This window comes from Arachis stenosperma, chromosome 9 (genome assembly GCF_014773155.1).
Source record: "Arachis stenosperma cultivar V10309 chromosome 9, arast.V10309.gnm1.PFL2, whole genome shotgun sequence".
NCBI classification, from domain to species: Eukaryota; Viridiplantae; Streptophyta; class Magnoliopsida; order Fabales; family Fabaceae; genus Arachis; species Arachis stenosperma.
Window position 1 is genome coordinate 50,197,870 of NC_080385.1, and position 17,652 is coordinate 50,215,521.

At 32.6% G+C, this 17,652-nt stretch overlaps 1 protein-coding gene across 1 annotated transcript; it reads right to left on the reverse strand.

The window, feature by feature from the left end:
* Nucleotides 1-9,924: 9,924 nt before the first annotated feature.
* On the reverse strand, nucleotides 9,925-11,405 carry LOC130951656 (protein FANTASTIC FOUR 1-like). Its single transcript, XM_057880351.1, has one exon. It carries the CDS (start codon nucleotides 11,222-11,224, stop codon nucleotides 10,331-10,333), a length of 894 nt encoding a protein of 297 aa, XP_057736334.1. The 5' UTR covers nucleotides 11,225-11,405; the 3' UTR covers nucleotides 9,925-10,330.
* Between the last annotated feature and the right edge of the window lie 6,247 nt (nucleotides 11,406-17,652).

Genomic DNA, 17,652 nt, shown 5'->3' on the forward strand with positions numbered 1-17,652 from the left:
AAGACTCAAACAAAGAACACTATTATTGAAAAATTTTTGGAAAAAGAAACAAGAAATTTGAAACCTTAACAAGAACAAGAATAAAAGATTCAAACAAAAGATAAAGATTAATAACAAAAAGAAAAGGTTTTGAAAAAATTTGTGAAGAAGAAAACAAGAAATAGGTAAGACTCAAAGTAAGAAAATCAAAAGAAAATACATAGTCAAAAACAGAAAAGGTTTTGAAAAAAATTTTGAAAAGAAAAATAAAAGATTCAAAACAAAAGTAAAAAGTACCTAATCTAAGTAACAAGATTATCTGTTAGTTTGTCCAAACTCGAATAATCCCCGACAATGGCGCCAAAAACTTGGTGCGCATGAATCCCCACACTTCGTACACTGAACCAGCAGGTGCACTGGGTCGTCCAAGCAATACCTGAGCGAGTCAGGGTCGATCCCACGAGGATTGTGGTTTGAAGCAAGCTATGGTTGTCTTGCAGATCTTAGTCAGGTAAATAGAAAAGTTGTTGGATTTGTTTAAACGCATAAAAGGAATAAAGAGAACTTAACTAGGTTGATATGTTTACAATGATAAGCAGATGGTTAAGGCTTGGAGGTGCTTTATTCTTCTGGATTAATTCTGGTCTTACTATTTTCTCAACTGTGAATGATTTCTTCTATGGCAGGCTGTATGTGATCAACGCCGGTTGAGAGGTCGCCAATGCTCCTCCAGATCTGAACCCCAAGGTTAGTGTGGATTGATTCTGATTGAGGGTGAAGCTTTTGTAGTCCATTCTTCTTAATTATCCTACTCAAAATGCCACAAACAAAGTCGAATCTTCCAGATCAGAGAATGCTATGCCTTTGGGTTTGAGCCTCTACCACAAAGACTCTAATCTCCCTATACCTCGGCTGAACTGGTGTCTCGAGAAGTCCCCAACAAAGTCGTCGATTAGCCATCTAAGAAATGATAATCAAGCCAGTGGTTTAATGCTTTCTAGTTACGTAGTCACACGAACCCAAGAAGAACACGGGTGGTTATCAGGCACGGGGTCTTAGAATGAAGAACGAAGATACATCTTAGAATAGAGAATCAAACACGGATTGAAATAGAACAGTAATACTTTTATTAATCCATAAAACTCAGCAGGGCTCCTCTCCTCAACCTAGGAGGTTTAGAAACTCATGCTGATAGAAAATACAATGATAAATGTGTAAAGTGTGTGTCCTTTCCTTGATGAGAGGTGTAAAAATAATTAAATACTAAACTAATGACTAAGGATTACATTAAGAAGGGTGAAACAATCTTTTAGTGCTAAAATTCACTTCTAAGGCCCACTTGGTGAGTGTTTGGATTGAGCTTGATTGAGATCCACGTGCTAGGAGGCCTCTAGAGCATTGAACGCTGGCCAGAGGATCCTTTATGGATGTTGGACACTGGTCTCTTCTCCTTTGGACGCTAGACGCCAGAATAGGACAGGAGGCTGGCATTGGAAGCCAGTTTTAGGCCATCAATTCTGAATCAAAGTATTGACTATTATATATTTCTGAAAAGCGCTGGATGTTAGCTTTCCATAGCTTTTAAGAAAGCTCTATTTGGATGTCTGTAGCTCTAGAAAAGCTCTTTCGAGTGCAAGGAGGTCAGATCTGGATAGCATCTGCAGTGCTTTCTCTGCCTCTGAATCAGACTTTTGCTCCAACTATTTAATTTCAGCCAGAAAATACCTGAAATTACATAAATACACACAAACTCAAAGTAGAATCAAGAAATGTAAATTTTACACTAAAACCTATGAAAACTTAATAAAACTTAAAGAAAACATGCTAAAAGCTATATAAAAATGATGCCAAAAAGCGTATAAAATATCCGCTCATCAACATGCAATTGGTGTCATATTTTTGGTTGTTGTAAATATGTTAATAGTGTAAATAGCTTACTTTTTGGTTACTTGGTTGTTTTTGCTAATACTTAGGTTTTTATTTTTTTTCTTGATTATTAATGTCTTTTGCTTTTATTTGCTACTTTCTCTATGGACTTTCACCCTTGTTGCTTGGAGTTTGGGTTTACTATGCTATAGGGTATGATGACTTTAAATTGGAATTGCATCATGAAATGGGAGAATCAATTGAGGGATGAACCGTATGCGTATGAGCGACACTCATGGCAACCACCTCTCCCATGTTATAATGAGTCAAACCCTCCCCAATATCCATACAAAATCCAAAGATATGAACGGTACCCACTACACAACCCTCAACCACCAAACCTTCAAGCACCACATTACCCACCTTCATGAAATCTAAATGTTTATATACCTTGTCACCAACCAAATGAACCATCACCTCCTTACACACCACCTCAATACCCTCACCCACATAATACACCTTCCAGTTATACAACCTTTTTCCAACTATTGAACTTTCTTTTTTACCAAAATGTAAAGTCCCCCTTACCCTAAGAACAACAAAATCTTTAAACTTTTCTCCAAGAGCAAAAAAAATTTCAAAAGAAGCAAGGGGAGTTCATGGCTACCATAGCTGAAGCGGTAAACCGCTTAGCCCTATTACGCTCAAGCAATCAAGACATTTTCTTTGAAGAATTTGGAGGATCAACTAAGGAGTGTAGTGGGGAGAAGAACATGGAGTCTAAAAGAGAAGAGGTGGAGTTAAGGCTTGAGTCACAAGAGGAGGAAGGTAAAATAATTGAACCACGAGAGATAAATGGAGAATTGAGGGAGTTTGATCAAGAAGTAGATTTCATCATCAATGATTTTTTGTCCACCTTGGTCAATTCCCTCAATGATCTTGATGAAACTTTCTCTTATGAATTTGAGAGAGATATGGGTGGTAAGGAATAGGTGGTCACCCAAGAAGTGAAGGCATTCATGCAAGAGTCCAATAGGATGACTCCAATTCAAGGGCAATTTGAGTGGGTAACAATATCCTTCATGAACTTCATAGGCCCACATCAATTTGCTATCTTGGAAACAAATCACCAACTTAAGATCCTTCTTGAGGTGTTCAACAATGAAGGAATGGGTGTTGGTTGCAAAAGGAGTTCAAGGCTCACCAAGAAAGCCAAATCAAGAAGTTGAACTCGGAAGTGGTACAAAGTCCAATTAGGAGGAGTCCAAAAGTTAATTGGGTGCTTCAAAGAAAATTTAGGAGGTTGTTCATCCAAGTGCAAGAGCAAGAATCAACAAGAAGATGATCGGAAAACTAAAGTGTGGGATCTGGACATACGATTCTACAACCAACAATCTTGGGTCCCAATTGCTTGCTTGAAGTTACTTGAGAGCTTGACGTATTTCGTTTGGGATCCCAGAGGATTTTGAAAAAGCAAACATGGATGGCAATTCAAGGAAGAGTAGAAGCACAAACCACCTTGACACAAGCTTCACTCGAAAACTTCAACTTAAAGACTTTAAACCAAAGTGCTAGGTGGGAGACACTCTACTATGGTAACATCTTTCTAACTCTTTTCTCTTTTAGTTTTTTGCTTATTGAATTTTGTCCCATTGAGTGGCTTAGTTTGATTTGATTCTAGGCTTAATTTAGTTGCATTTTAGTTAGACCATGTGATGAATGATATGTTTTGGGGTTAAAAAACTTTGATTGATATCATTATTGGTGCCTTAGAGGCATTAAAAGTTTTGCAGAAACAGAGCATTGTGCGTACGCACACTTCTCCTAATTTTTGACATTTGTGTATACACACCCACCTGTATGTACACACACTTGTTTTTGCACCCTCTGTTCAAAGTGCTTGCATTTGCTTGTGCAATTGTAGCCCAACACTTTTTCATTCTGTGTAAACACACAGCTCTTGTGTGTACGCACACATGATCCTTTTATCCTGCTCAAAAAAAAAAAAAGACTCTTATGTGCATACCCTTATGTGCATACGCACAACCTGTAACACCCTTCCTGTAGACAGCGCTCGCACATCATTGTGCATATGAGCACTCCTAATTTTGCTAGAGTGCGTACGCACACGTCCTTGTGAGTACTTACACGTCCTTGTGCGTACGCACAAGTCACGTTCTGTATGTGAATTTGAAAGTTACTCTTTCGCTCCTGACCCAACTCTTTTTTTCTTCACCCCTACGATCCTACCCAAGCCCAACCCAGCCCGCCACCCCCTTCTTCCGGCGATCCCGTTGCTGCCGCGTCGCCGCCACCCTTTTATCTTTCTTCTCTTTTCTTCTTCTTTCTTTTTCTTCTTATCTCTTTAATCTATTAATTAGTAGATTAATCTAAAATAAAAAAAATATTTTTTGGCTCACTTTGTTTCCATATATATATATATATATATATATATATATATATATATAACAATTAGAACATCCATATTAGAACAATCATATTATATTTAACTAATAACACTAATAATTAGAACAATCATATTTAATTAATATTTATTTAATTTGGATCACTAAACTTCACAATCATAAACAATATCTTTGGAGTATAGAGCTTATTAGACAGTTAATGATTTATTATTAATTTCATTCGATCTGAATATTAATTAGACTCAATTAACATGTGTTCCAATAGTGCACTGATAAAAATTATTATTAGTAAAATTTTTTAAATATTTTCTCTTAATAAATATAAAACAAATACATAAAACTTAAATTTTTTGTATTTTTAATAAAAAAATTTTTAATTTATAATTCTAACATATTTTCTTACAACACAAGTTAGCTAAACTCCTATTAATTTAAAAAATCTTTGTATAAATGATACTGTTATATATATATATATATTAAAAATTAAATTGGATCTATAAATAATCATTTAAAAATTAAATTGGATCCTTTGATTATAGTTTGTCCTCTTTTTTCAAATAAATTAGACAATCCAATTTGGTTATTATTAGTTTAAAAAAATAACTTCATATAAAAGAACACCCAAACTTTCAATAACAACGTATTACACTACGAATTTGTTTGGGTAAGTTTCAAAAAAAAAATTTTTAAGTTATTTTTTTTTAAAAGATTTTATAGAAAAGTAAAAGTAATTTTATATTTTAATATCTCTTGCAAAAGATCTTTTTATTTATCAATTATATTTGGATATAACCATATAAAAGTATTTTTTTATTTATTTATTACGTGAAAAATATTTTTTTTAAAGAAAAAAGATATTTTAAAAAAATATATAAATTATAGCTTCTTAAAAAAGATGTTTTTTTAATTTTTCTAGTACTTTTACTTTTATTACTTAAAATTTATCAAATATGTTAAAAAAAAATTTCATTAAAAAAAGATATTTTTTTATCAATTTAATGGTACACAAATAAAACTACATATTTAATCCATATAAAAAAAATTAACCCAAAAAGTATAGTTTCTTAAATAAAAATTGAAAAAAAAAGTTTTACAATAAAATTTCAATAATATTAGTTTATTAAAAATTTATTATAAAATAATATTATGTATCCAAATTTTTTTATTGACTAAATTTAATTAAATTAATCTAAAATAATAAAAAATTGTTGTAATTAATATTATTTCTAATCTTATTATTTAATTTAGTTAAATTTAATTTATAAAAAAAATTAAATGTATAACATTCCTCCACATTGTATCTCCCCATTCTTTAATGAATTGTCAACGTCTTTGAACAATCAGAACTGATTTCTCCTATTTGACCAATCATCACATTAATTAATCAAGGAAAATTGGTTTTTGGTAAAAAAAAAAAAAAAAATGCACACCAATTTTCTTCTGCGTTTTTTTTTTTGTTTGTTTTGTCGCTAGCATATGCTTATTCATCTTTTTAGAATGAACATTTTCGCATTGCATAGTTCATAGTGCTACTGTACTTAGGATGTCAATGGGGCGGGACAAAAACAAAAAATGTCTCCCTATTTTCTGTCTCTGTCTTTAGAATTAATTTTCGTTCTTATCCCTTTTTTGTTATAGAGAAATAATTGTCTTCTTCGCATTCCTTACATTTTTTGCGAGTTTCATTTCTCATCTCCTTATATTTAACATTCATATGGAAACTATAATAAAAAATATAAAAAAGTCAAAAAATAAACTACAAAATATTATTACAAATATACAAATATATCTTATCTAAAATTATAAATCCAAAAATATAACATAACAAATCATAGTCCATAAAATAATGAAAAACTTGTTGTGTGGGAAGAGTTAAGTTATGTGGTTGGGTTATGCCCAGGCCCCCTTTGTTCCTTGGGGGATTTTAATGAAATTGCACATGTGGAAGAAAGGCGAGGCACTGATAGCTTGCCTTTGTCAGCACAAGAGTTTAAGGATTGGATATATGATGTAGGATTGGTGGACTTGCCAATTAATGACCGGAAGTTTACATGGTTTAGAGGACGCTCTTGTAGCCATATTGATAGAGCCCTTGTTAGCCTGGAATGGCTTGAGGCGTTTCCAGAAACTCGCTTGAGAGGTGGTTCACGGAGATTGTCAGATCACTGCCCAATTATAGTGGAAAACAAGAGGATAAGGGTTGGACCGAGACCGTTTCGTAACCTTGATACGTGGTTTACACATGAAGGGTTTCTAAGGATGGTTAAGGAGGAGTGGAGAGGGTTGGGGGATATATAATTCACCGATAAATTGAAGGCATTGACAGCTCCTTTGGCAAGATGGCATAGAGACAACTTTGGTGACATTGATAAGAAAATCATGAAGATTGAAGAAGAGATCAAGAAAATTGATGACATGGTTGGTAATGGGACGTATGACGGAACAGTGGAAGCAAGGAGGAAGGCTTTAGTTACTTACTGCGAGAAGTGGTATGTGAGGAAAGAAATAAATTGGAAGCAGATGTCGAGGTCTAGGTACGCGAGGCACATGGATAAAAACACGAGGTATTTCCATAATCTAGCTTCTGCGAGAAGGAGGAATAATAGAATTGATGCTCTGGTCATTAATGGAAGGTTGATAAGGAATCAAGCGAGGATTAAGATAGCCATAAAGGAGTTCTACAAAGAGCTATATCGTCAAGAGACGTCTCCGATGGTGGGGTTTAGGGATGGGCTGGTGGAAAGGATCGCCGAGGAGGATACTAGGACTCTAGAGATGGTACCAACACCGGAGGAGGTTAGAGAGGTAGTATGGGATTGTGAATCATCCAAGACTCCAGGAAGTGACGGTTACAACATGAATTTCATAAAGAAGTGTTGGGGCGAAATCGGCTCTGAATTCACCACAGTGGTAATGGACTTCTTCCAAACTTCTAGATTGCCGACATACGCCAATGTAACCTGGTTGGCGTTGGCCCCTAAGTTTTCTTGTGCTAAGGAAATCAAAGATTTGAGGCCGATTAGCATGGTGGGATGTGTGTATAAAGTTATCTCAAAGATGCTAGTTAGGAGGATGAGAGCAGTTATGCCAGGATTAGTAGGTGAGACACAGAGTGCGTTTGTCAAGGGCCGAAAGATTCATGATGGGGCGCTCATCGCATGTGAAACAGTTCAGTGGATCAAAATGAGGAAGTTGGAAGCTGCGATAATAAAGTTAGACTTTCAAAAAGCATATGACAGAGTAAAGTGGAAGTTCGTAGACCTTGTACTGCAGAAGATGGGATTTAGACAGAGATGGAGGGCATGGGTTATGGAGTGTGTGAGTTCCTGTTCTATGTCAATTTTGATAAATGGCTCATCTTCTAAGCCGTTCAAGATGGAAAGGGGCCTGCGATAAAGTGATCCTTTATCTCCGTTTTTATTCGTACTCGTTGTTGATGTCTTACGTAGAATGCTTGAGGAAGCAGTTAGAAATGGGCGCGTATCACCATTGTTGGTTGGAAGAGATCAAATTGAGTTGTCGCATTTCTAGTTTGCTGACGATACTATTTTGTTCTGTCCTCCTAATGATGAGACCATCAAGAATTACAAGAGGTTGCTTCGGTGCTTTGAGTTGATGTCAGGTTTAAGTATTAATTTTGAGAAGTCGAGTTTAATTCCTATTAAGTGTGACGAACAGTGGGTACAGCGTATGTGCAGTGTGTTAGGTTGCAAGCAAGACTCCCTTCCAGTTAAATATCTGGGCATATCTTTAGGAGCGAACCCAAGACTGGTTAAGACGTGGAAGCCGATAATAGACAAAGTAGAGGAGAAGCTTAGCCTTTGGAAAGCCAAGGTGCTCAATAAAGCCAGTAAGTTGGTGCTTATCAAATCTGTGTTGAATAGTCTTCCGATTTATTATTTAAGCCTATATAAGATGCCAAAGGCTGTTGTAGAAAAACTGATATCCTTGCAAAGAAGTTTTCTATGGAGTAAGGAGGATGGAAGGCCTGGTATAGCCTTGGTGAAGTGGGAAGTAGTGCAGACTCCTAAAAGGTTAGGCGGGTTGGGAGTTAGAGATGCTATGATACGCAATACAGCCCTTTTGTTTAAGTGGTGGTGGCGATTCTCTAAGAAAGAGTGTCTGTTGTGGAAGAAGGTAGTATGCTCTCGTAATAAATTGAATCCAAATGAGCTCCTATCCTCTCAGAAACTACCTGTTCGGGAGGGGTCCGTGGAAGGGTATATGTCAGATTCAGTTCAAGGATCAAGAAGTTAGGCAGAAGATGATTATTGGTTTGACTATGAAGGTGGGTGATGGGAGACGTACTCAGTTTTGGGAGGATGTCTGGATTAGTGGAGGTTCTTTGAAAGATCGATTTCCAAGGCTCTTCTTTGTTTCAAACCAAAGAGGATCATTGATAAGAGATTGTGGGTTTTGGGATGGGTTAGTTTGGATATGGAACTTCCAATGGATGAGAGAACTTTTCCAATGGGAGTTGGATTTAGTGAACCAGCTTCTTAATACTTTGAGACTAGTCAAACTTGCATTTGGGAGAGAGGATAGAGTTGTGTGAAAATATGATAACAAATGCATTTTTTCTACTAACTCATTTGTGCAGGTGTTGCATGTGGAAATGGTTCCGGAGGATATATCAAGTTACAGCTTTACTAGGTCGATTTAGAAAGGGCTTGTTCCTCCTAGAGTGGAGCTATTTGTTTGGTTTGGATTGATTGGCAGGGTCAATACAAAGGCGAGACTGCGTCGACTAGGGGTTATTAGCCAACAAGACACTCTATGTGTTTTATGTAACACAAGAGATGAAAATGATTACCACTTGTTTCTTAGTTGTAGTTTTACTTGGCAGGTGTGGTGTGCTTGGTTATCTTATATTGGGTTACAATGGACTTGCCCGGATACATTGAAGGAGCACTTTCAGAATTGGACTGAGGTATAAAATAGTAAGGAAGAGCGCAAGAGATGGATGGTGTGTTTTTGTGCGATCATGTGGAACATCTGGTTGGAACAGAACCAAATGATTTTTCAGAATAAAGAAAAAGGAGCTCAAGAGATTATAAGTTTGTCCTTCCAAAGTTTCACTGAGTGGTTAGGTGTTGATTCCTTTAGTTGTTGATGGCAATGCCGGAGATGACAGAGAGATATTTATAGTCAGATCGATTGGTTCAATTTCTTTTTATTGCTTTTCTTTTACTGCACTTGCTCCACTCTTGTGTTTAGCTCTTTTCTTCAAAAATAAAATAAAATAAAATAAAATCTTAAACAATAAGGTTAAAGTTTTTCAATAAGTGAAATTATTAAAAAAATTCTTATATTATAAATAAAGTAAGAGTTATTAAGTAAATTTAAAAATTCGAAAAATTATTAGGGATGGGGCGGGGATCCCGCTCGGTTCTCGCACCTGTTTCAGAGGAATTTTACTCCTCGTCTCCATTTCTATAGAAAAAATTTTTCACCATTAGGATCCATTCGGAACGATCCCGAATCCTCCCTACTGAGATTTTTGACACCCCTAACTGTGCTAACATAATAGCATCATTACCCATTGATCAATCAACTATTTTATAAAAAAAATCCACAAAGCACCACAGACCCTGTATACAGAGAACTTAATAAGCAAAAAATACTATTAAGAGACAGAATTAGAGCAAGCTGCTACAATAGTATATAGAACGAAATCATATGCATATGCCTTAATATAATTAATTAAATTCCTCACCAAAAGAATATAATAAATAAATAAATAATCTCTGAATCTCTCTCACTCTCGCTCTTTTGTATTTTACTCGCCCTCTCTTTGAGATCTATTCCCCTTACTTTAAAAACAATGAATAAAAAAAATTTACTACAGAGGATATCCCTGGATCCTTCTTCTTCTTGTGCACTAGAATTAGAATGGTAGCTATCGGCTAAACGACACCGTTATGTTTTGTTATGTACACTTACGGTGCAACAAAAACGGATTATTGGATCGGAGCCTCTGTCTTGTCTCTGTTGTGACAAAAGCAACACTTTCCGCAGCAGAATAATAGTTCAGAATCACATAAAACACACCATCACGTTCATGCAATGCTGATCACTCCATACATGTTGAGATTGTGATGATGATGATTATGATGATTATTATTTTGGCTTTGATTCACCAATTGGTGATGACACCTCATAAACCCTTCAATTTTGTTATTGTTAAACTTCCAATCCCCAACAATAACCCTATCTTCTCCTTCTTCTTCTTCTTCTTCTTCTGATACTAACGATGTCGATTCATCTTCTTCTTCTTCTACTTTGAATTCTTGTTGTGGTTCTTCTTCTTCTTCTTCGTCTTCGAGATCGTCGTCGCATTGATCTGGAACAAGAAACATCTTCAACCTTCCGTGTTCTCTCGAAGCGTAGAGAATCTCAGGTCTTTTGATTCTCACTTTGTTGAGTTGCAACCTTCCATTCTCCCTCACCGGAATAAGAGCGAAACTTGCTTGTCCCTTCTGGTTCAACGAAGAAAGCGGCGGAGGAAATGACGGAGCAGCCGCTGCCGCCTTCGAATTCCTCAGTAACTCTCTTCTATTATCATTCCTATTATCCTCAACATCAAGATCTTCGATCTTCTCCGTTATCTTTTGATCTTTGTCTTCACCGTCCACTAGCGTTTCCTCGATGCTCTCAAACCCTAGACTCTCGGTGCAGAACGTCCGCTTGCAATTGCCATCGGTTTCTTCGTCAACAACCACGGTTTTCGACGGCGGAGGAGGAGGAGGAGGAGGAGGAGGAGGAGGAGGATCGGTGATCGCCCGCGCCAAGATTCGCGAAGAGGATCGGTTAGAAGTCTTGAAACTGTTCTTGAAGGCGCTGAAAACGTGGAAGAAGAGAGAATAGAAATGCTTCTTGAATGTATGAAGAAGAAAAGAAAGAGGAAGAGAAAGCGAAAGAAGAATAGGGAGGTACAAAGAAAATATCGTCATGGATTGTTCCGGGATCAATAATGTATGTTTCTCAAATCAATCTTATTTTAAAAAAGAATAGAGGAAAAAAGGATTAATAGAAGAGAGTTGTGATGTGTGCTGTGTCCAAGAGAAGACAAAAGAAGAGAGATGGCTAGGGTGAGGGTCTTAATATCAACACCCTCATCCCAAAGATAGAGAGAGATATATAGTATTATTATTTATGTATGGATAATGGTGAGGCTGTGAAGAGACAAGAGAGAGTGGGGAAAAAATCAAAGAAGAAGAAGAGTGTGAAAATTGATTAAGACGAGAGGGTATGTTGGTGTTTGAGCTGTAGTGAAAAGCTTCCTCACTTTTCAAACCCTATCCTCACCTTAAATATTGAGCTGGATGATGAAATTAAAAAACATGGAAACTAATTTTAGGGTGTTTGATGAGTAACTGGAAAAGGTAATTTAATTTTGGAGAGAATATAAGATATTCTATTATATTTTTTTGGATACTTTAAGAAATATTTTTTTTTTCTTTGAGAATTAAGAAAGGATTTTGCTAGTTTGATTGATGTATTTTAGACACACAAAAAAAGAGGTATTTCAAATTTTACTTATTTCAGAAGGATTTTTTAAATTTTTCAAACTTTTTTTGATATTTCAATTTATTCTGTTTTTTATTTTTTCTTTCCTTATTTTCTTCCAATTACCTTATGAAAGTAATGTAATTATCTTATTCAAAGAAAAAATCTTATCAATTCACGCAAGAAAATTATTTTATCTAAACAAAAATTTTGAAGAAGGAATTTAGTTAAAACATTTGAATACTGTGTTTGGATAGGGTAATTAAAAGAAGAAAATTAATTTTAGAAAGGATTCGAAATATTTGTTATTGTCTTTCGTTTCGGTATCAAAAAAGGATTCGAAATATTTTATGATAAAATCATATCTCTGCATATTTAATTGAAAATTTTATAACAAAAAAAATAAAAATTTAAAATAATTTTTTATGAAAGAACGTTTAAATAGTTATTAGAATTTATTATTTTTGTCCATCAGTTAGTCATAAATATTTAAAAGTATGAGATAACATATGTTGTTAAATTACTAGAATAAAGAAATTGAGTTGATGTCTAAGTGTGTGTTTGGCAGGGTGAACGCAGATATGGACAAAATCGCGATCCGATCCGTATTAAAATCATTGGATCGGATATCGGATATCGGATATCCTCGGATATATTCGCAAAATACAAAAATATTTTTAAAAGTTTATTTTTATTAAAATATATTAATAAAATTCATTTTTTCTACCCTTTTAAATATGTTTACTCTTAAAATAATATTAAACATACTTTTCCTAAATAATAAAATTAAAATAATACAACATATATGATCATTATTAGTTGAATAAAATATAAGAATATTTATTTATTTATTTATTTATTTATTTTTGCGGATCTGCGAATATGCAGATGGGTATGTGGATACCTACATAAAATCCGCAATCCGATCTTATAAGTGTGCGCATTGAATCCGATTCGATCCGATAGCCTTATGGATTGGATCCATATCCGCACTTTTTGGATCGGATTCGAATAAATACTATGGATATGCATATTAGATCCCATCCATGAACACCCTAATATTTGGATTAAAGTTTGTAAAAGATAGTTTGTACAAAATTGATTTTGGATAAAAGTGAGTTGGTATTAATGTGATTTATGTTTGACAACTTTATATCAAAATTGATTGTAATAAAATAAATGTTGTTTGAATTATGTTTTTCAAAATCACTTTTAAGTGAAAATTTATTAAAAAATATAAATTTAAATAATTATTTTAGTTTAATTTAAATATTTAAATAAATTTTATGAATCAATTTTATAATAAAAATTAATATTTAATTACTAAATTAAAAATAATATATAAAAATTGATAAAATATATTTTATATCAAAAACAAAAATAATATATGAATAATATATTAAAATATATTTTATTAAATTATATTATTCATAATTTTTTAATACTTTCTTTACTCTTTTATTTAATACTATTTTAAAATATAAATTTTAATTATTTATGCATTTATTATTAGTTATAATTATTTTTTTATTTACTTTATTCTTTTTAATGAAATCAATAATTTATATTATAATAAAATCACAATAATAAACTAATATACAAGAATTATACTTACAAATTTTAATAGAACCAAATAAAAAATAAATTTTTTTATACAAAACAAAAAATAAAAATTTCATACAAAAATTTAATTATATATTTAAAAGATTTGAGTACTAAAAAGACTACAAAAAAAGAAATAAAGGATAAAATTGATTAAAAAAAATTTAATTCCAACGAGATTCTTTAAATGCACGTTGAGAACGTAAAATTACTTTGACGTTTAGAGTAAAAAAAATCCAAACATAAAAAAGAAGCGTTCAATGCACTCAAACGTGTTTTTCTTCTCTTCAATGCTAAACCAAACACAGCTTAAGTGATAGTAAAAAATAATAAATTTTGATGATCTTCTTATTACTCTTTTTTAAAATTCAATGATACTTTTATTAGTTTAATTTTAATGCATTGACAATATAAAGTCACATCTATTTTTTTATGACCATTCGCGCAGTCAATATAAAAAATAATTATTTTATTGATGTGGCATTATGTAATTAGATGCACGTATAAAACTACTTTGACAATACATAAAAATTAAATTCTATTTTTATAAAAATTTTTAATTGCCTAAAATAGAAATACTAATTTTCCCTTCAAGTGAAGGAATTTAAATTTCTCTTTCTTAGGAAAGTACAAATCTAGATCCGATCCAAAAAATCTATGGTATTTATCCGATGCGAAATGTACGGACGTAATTTGATCCACAAATCCATCATATCGATTCAATTCCATTTGTATATAAATAAAACTAGAAAACAGATTTCAGATATGTATCCACAGATTTAGTGTGTGTTTGGATTACAGTTTGCAAACCAGAGTTTGCATAAAATTGATTTTGTAAAATTGATTTTGATGATAAGTTAGTTTGGGTTAACGTGATTTATGTTTGGTAATCTTTATATCAAAATTGATTATAATAAAATAAATGTTGTTTGGATTATACTACTCAAAATCACTTTTAGATAAAAAATTACTAAAATAGACATCAATTTTATATACCTACAAAATCAGAATACTATAAAAAATAATATAAAAAATATTTATCATATAAATAAAATAAATACAATAAAAAATAAAAATATAAAAGAGAGTACTATAAATTTTATAATGTCACACAAAAAGAAAATATTCTATAATTTTTTTTTAGTATCGTCAGTACTCTTTAATTTAGTATTATTTTAGACTATAAATTTTTATTATTTATGACTCTATTGTTACTTATAATTAATTTTTTATTTATTTGTCCTTTTTTTATAGGATCATAATTTATATTATTCAAAATTTTGATAATAAACGTAGTATATAATAATTACAATTACAATTACAAATTTTACAAATTCAGAATAAAAAATAAAAAAATTAATACAAAACAAAAATAGAGTACATCAAAGAATAGAAAAAAAATTATATAGATAAGAAATAATAAAAATTCCATAAAACCAACAGCATATATCATATGAACAAAAAAAATATCATAAAACGTAAATAAAATTCATATGAATAAAATCAAATAAAAATAAAAAAAATTCAATTTGTTAGTGATTGAAATAAATCTGAACGATTTTGATGAAAAAACTGGAACTAAAAAATTATTAAGAAGTAGGAAGAACTACAAAGAATGACTGTGAAGATAATAGTTACTAGTATCATTCTTATAAAAGAAAATGAAGGGTAGGGTTGGTAAAAAAGAAATATTTTAGCTTCTCCTAAACATGAAACGTGAAACGCAGAAGCTACAAATTTGAGCTTCTCCTAAACGTGGGTTCAGAGGCAGAATCAATTCTGCGTTCACAAAGATAAAAATTGCCAAACATCAAAGTGAAACTTTCAAGAAGCTCAAACGGGCTTCTCTCCTCCCCAACGTGTTTTTCAAACACACCCTTAATCTGGAACTTACTACCCGTAAATACAAATATAAAATTATAACAACTCTAATTTTTGTAATAACGCAAATTTTTTTGAAATAATATTTTGGAGCGATTAATTTTATTATGATGAGTCGATTTCGAACTCCGAAATAAAATAGATAGTAATATAATTTTATTATTATCTTATTTATTTATTTTACTTGCTCTAATTATAATGAAACTTAGATAATAATATTAATATTATTATTAAATCCGACTTTTATCAATAAAAATTAATTATTGGTATTTTTTGATGAACTTTGAATTGCTAATGTTTCGTCAAATATCTTTTAATTTCTAAATTACTAATGTCATTTATGTTAGTAACTCATACATATTCAACCTTATTATTATTATTATTATTATTATTATTATTATTATTATTATTGACCAAAAGAAGAAAAAAAAAGAAAAAAATATGAAATCACATTAAACAATAGCATTTCATGTTACACAACCTTAATCATCATCATATATTATTCATCATATCTCTTAATTCTTTTCCCAAGTGACCGAACAAAATAAAGAAAGAAAAAAGGAAGCTCGTGACACCTAACTACTTATTATTGTAAGCATGACACCTAATCAGTTTATATCATATTAATCATCATCAACTAATCTCATTTGGTTTTCATTTTATACACGGTGAGAAGAGAAGTGACCTAGAGTGAGAGAGAGAATCGTAACTCCCACCAAACTTTCGGCTTCGATTTCTTGCGATCTGTAACTCCAATAAAAAATTTAATCTGGTAAAAATGTTCGTGTTCTCCTCCTCTACACATTGGCGTTATTTTTGTCCAGTAGAAGTCGATGGTGACGTAGCTCCTCTACCCCTTGAATTCGGTCAACTGGAGTTCTAAAAAGCACAGACAATTCCGAACGTTTTCTTCTTCAACGGCTCTGTCAGAAGGCTTCTCCAAAACTTTGAGTATTTTGATTTCGTACGATGGTAGGTTTTGGTAAATTCTCATTGGTGAAATTGCTATTTGATAAGTGAATTGATGTCATGATTACTTATCGATTGAATTTGACTGAATTTATATTGAATTTTTGTGATATATTGATATTTGTGATAAGTTTGAGGTTTGAAGGGTTTAAGTGCAGCCAGGAACTGAGTTATTCTGATGAATTTGATTTCTGGATTACGATAGGATAATTTGAAAATGTTGAAATTTGTCTGGTTTGATCTATTGAAAATAATTTGAAAAGAGTGTGAAAAATGGTTTGGATGGAATCCAAGAAGGATAGCAGAGTCCGGGTTTTAGAGGGAATGCCGCCGAAATTTTGTTTTAAGTCTTAAGAATTTATTTGAAATTTTATTTAGAAGAAAAAGATTGAATTTAAGAACTTGTAGTATTTGATTTTCGATTTATTAAGAAAATAGTTATATATTGGATTTAATTCATTTAAGAAAATTATATATTTTGAGTTCAATTTATTTAGAAAAGAATTATTTTACAATTTTAAATTATTTAAGAAAAGTATTATGTTTTAAGTTTGATTTAAATAAGAAAAGGGTTTATGTTTTGAATTTTACTTAAGGATTTCATTCGGAGAAGTATTAGTGAACTTTAAAAATAAATAGTTAAGCTGCTGATGTGAAAATGTTAAGCCATGGACTTTTTGTGTGAATGGTTGTACGGGGATGCCCGTGTATATAGAATGGCTTCCAGGAGAAAGAGGCACAAGCTTTAGCTGAAGAATCAGCGCCTGCAAGTACTTACAGAGGTCATGTTTGACATACTTCAGTTGGAGAATCAGCGCCTTCAAGAGGTTGAAACCTTGTAGAGGTTATGCCGCTAGAATGCCTTATCTAACTTGCGAGTCAGATTGCGTCGGGTGCGGGTCAAAATCGACAAATGAGCTCATTACCTGCGATGGGACTAGACATGCATCATCTTTGTTGTGCATTTGTATTTTACTTGATGTGGTGAAATTGTTTGTGATTGTCTTCCTATGTTTATGCATTCCTTATTGCTACTTTGAATTGTGGTAATTAGATACTTCTCTGTGACACTTGTATATTTTATTGTGAATTACTTGAACTGTGGTAATCCTGACTAAACTAACTACCCCCGACCCTATTAAGAACTCCCCAGTTCTTACTCCTTTTTTTCCTCCCCTTCAGATGGAGACCGGAGTTATATTTTACGAGATGGACCCTCCCTATATATATGAGGACATTATACAGTACAGGTTTTACGTAGTAGGTGCGAAGATTAGGGCCCGTATGTATATTCTGCGTGATCACCCCTTTCGTCACCCGATTGACACTCCACAATTTAATTCCGACATGCCCTACGAGTTTCCGATGCAATGGCTCCACCCGGATGCTCCATTTCACCTGTTTTATGACAGGTCGGTGT

Bases quoted from the DNA above. Each gene is read 5' to 3' on its own strand.
- LOC130951656 (XM_057880351.1), bottom strand. From the start codon at position 11,224: ATGACGATATTTTCTTTGTACCTCCCTATTCTTCTTTCGCTTTCTCTT.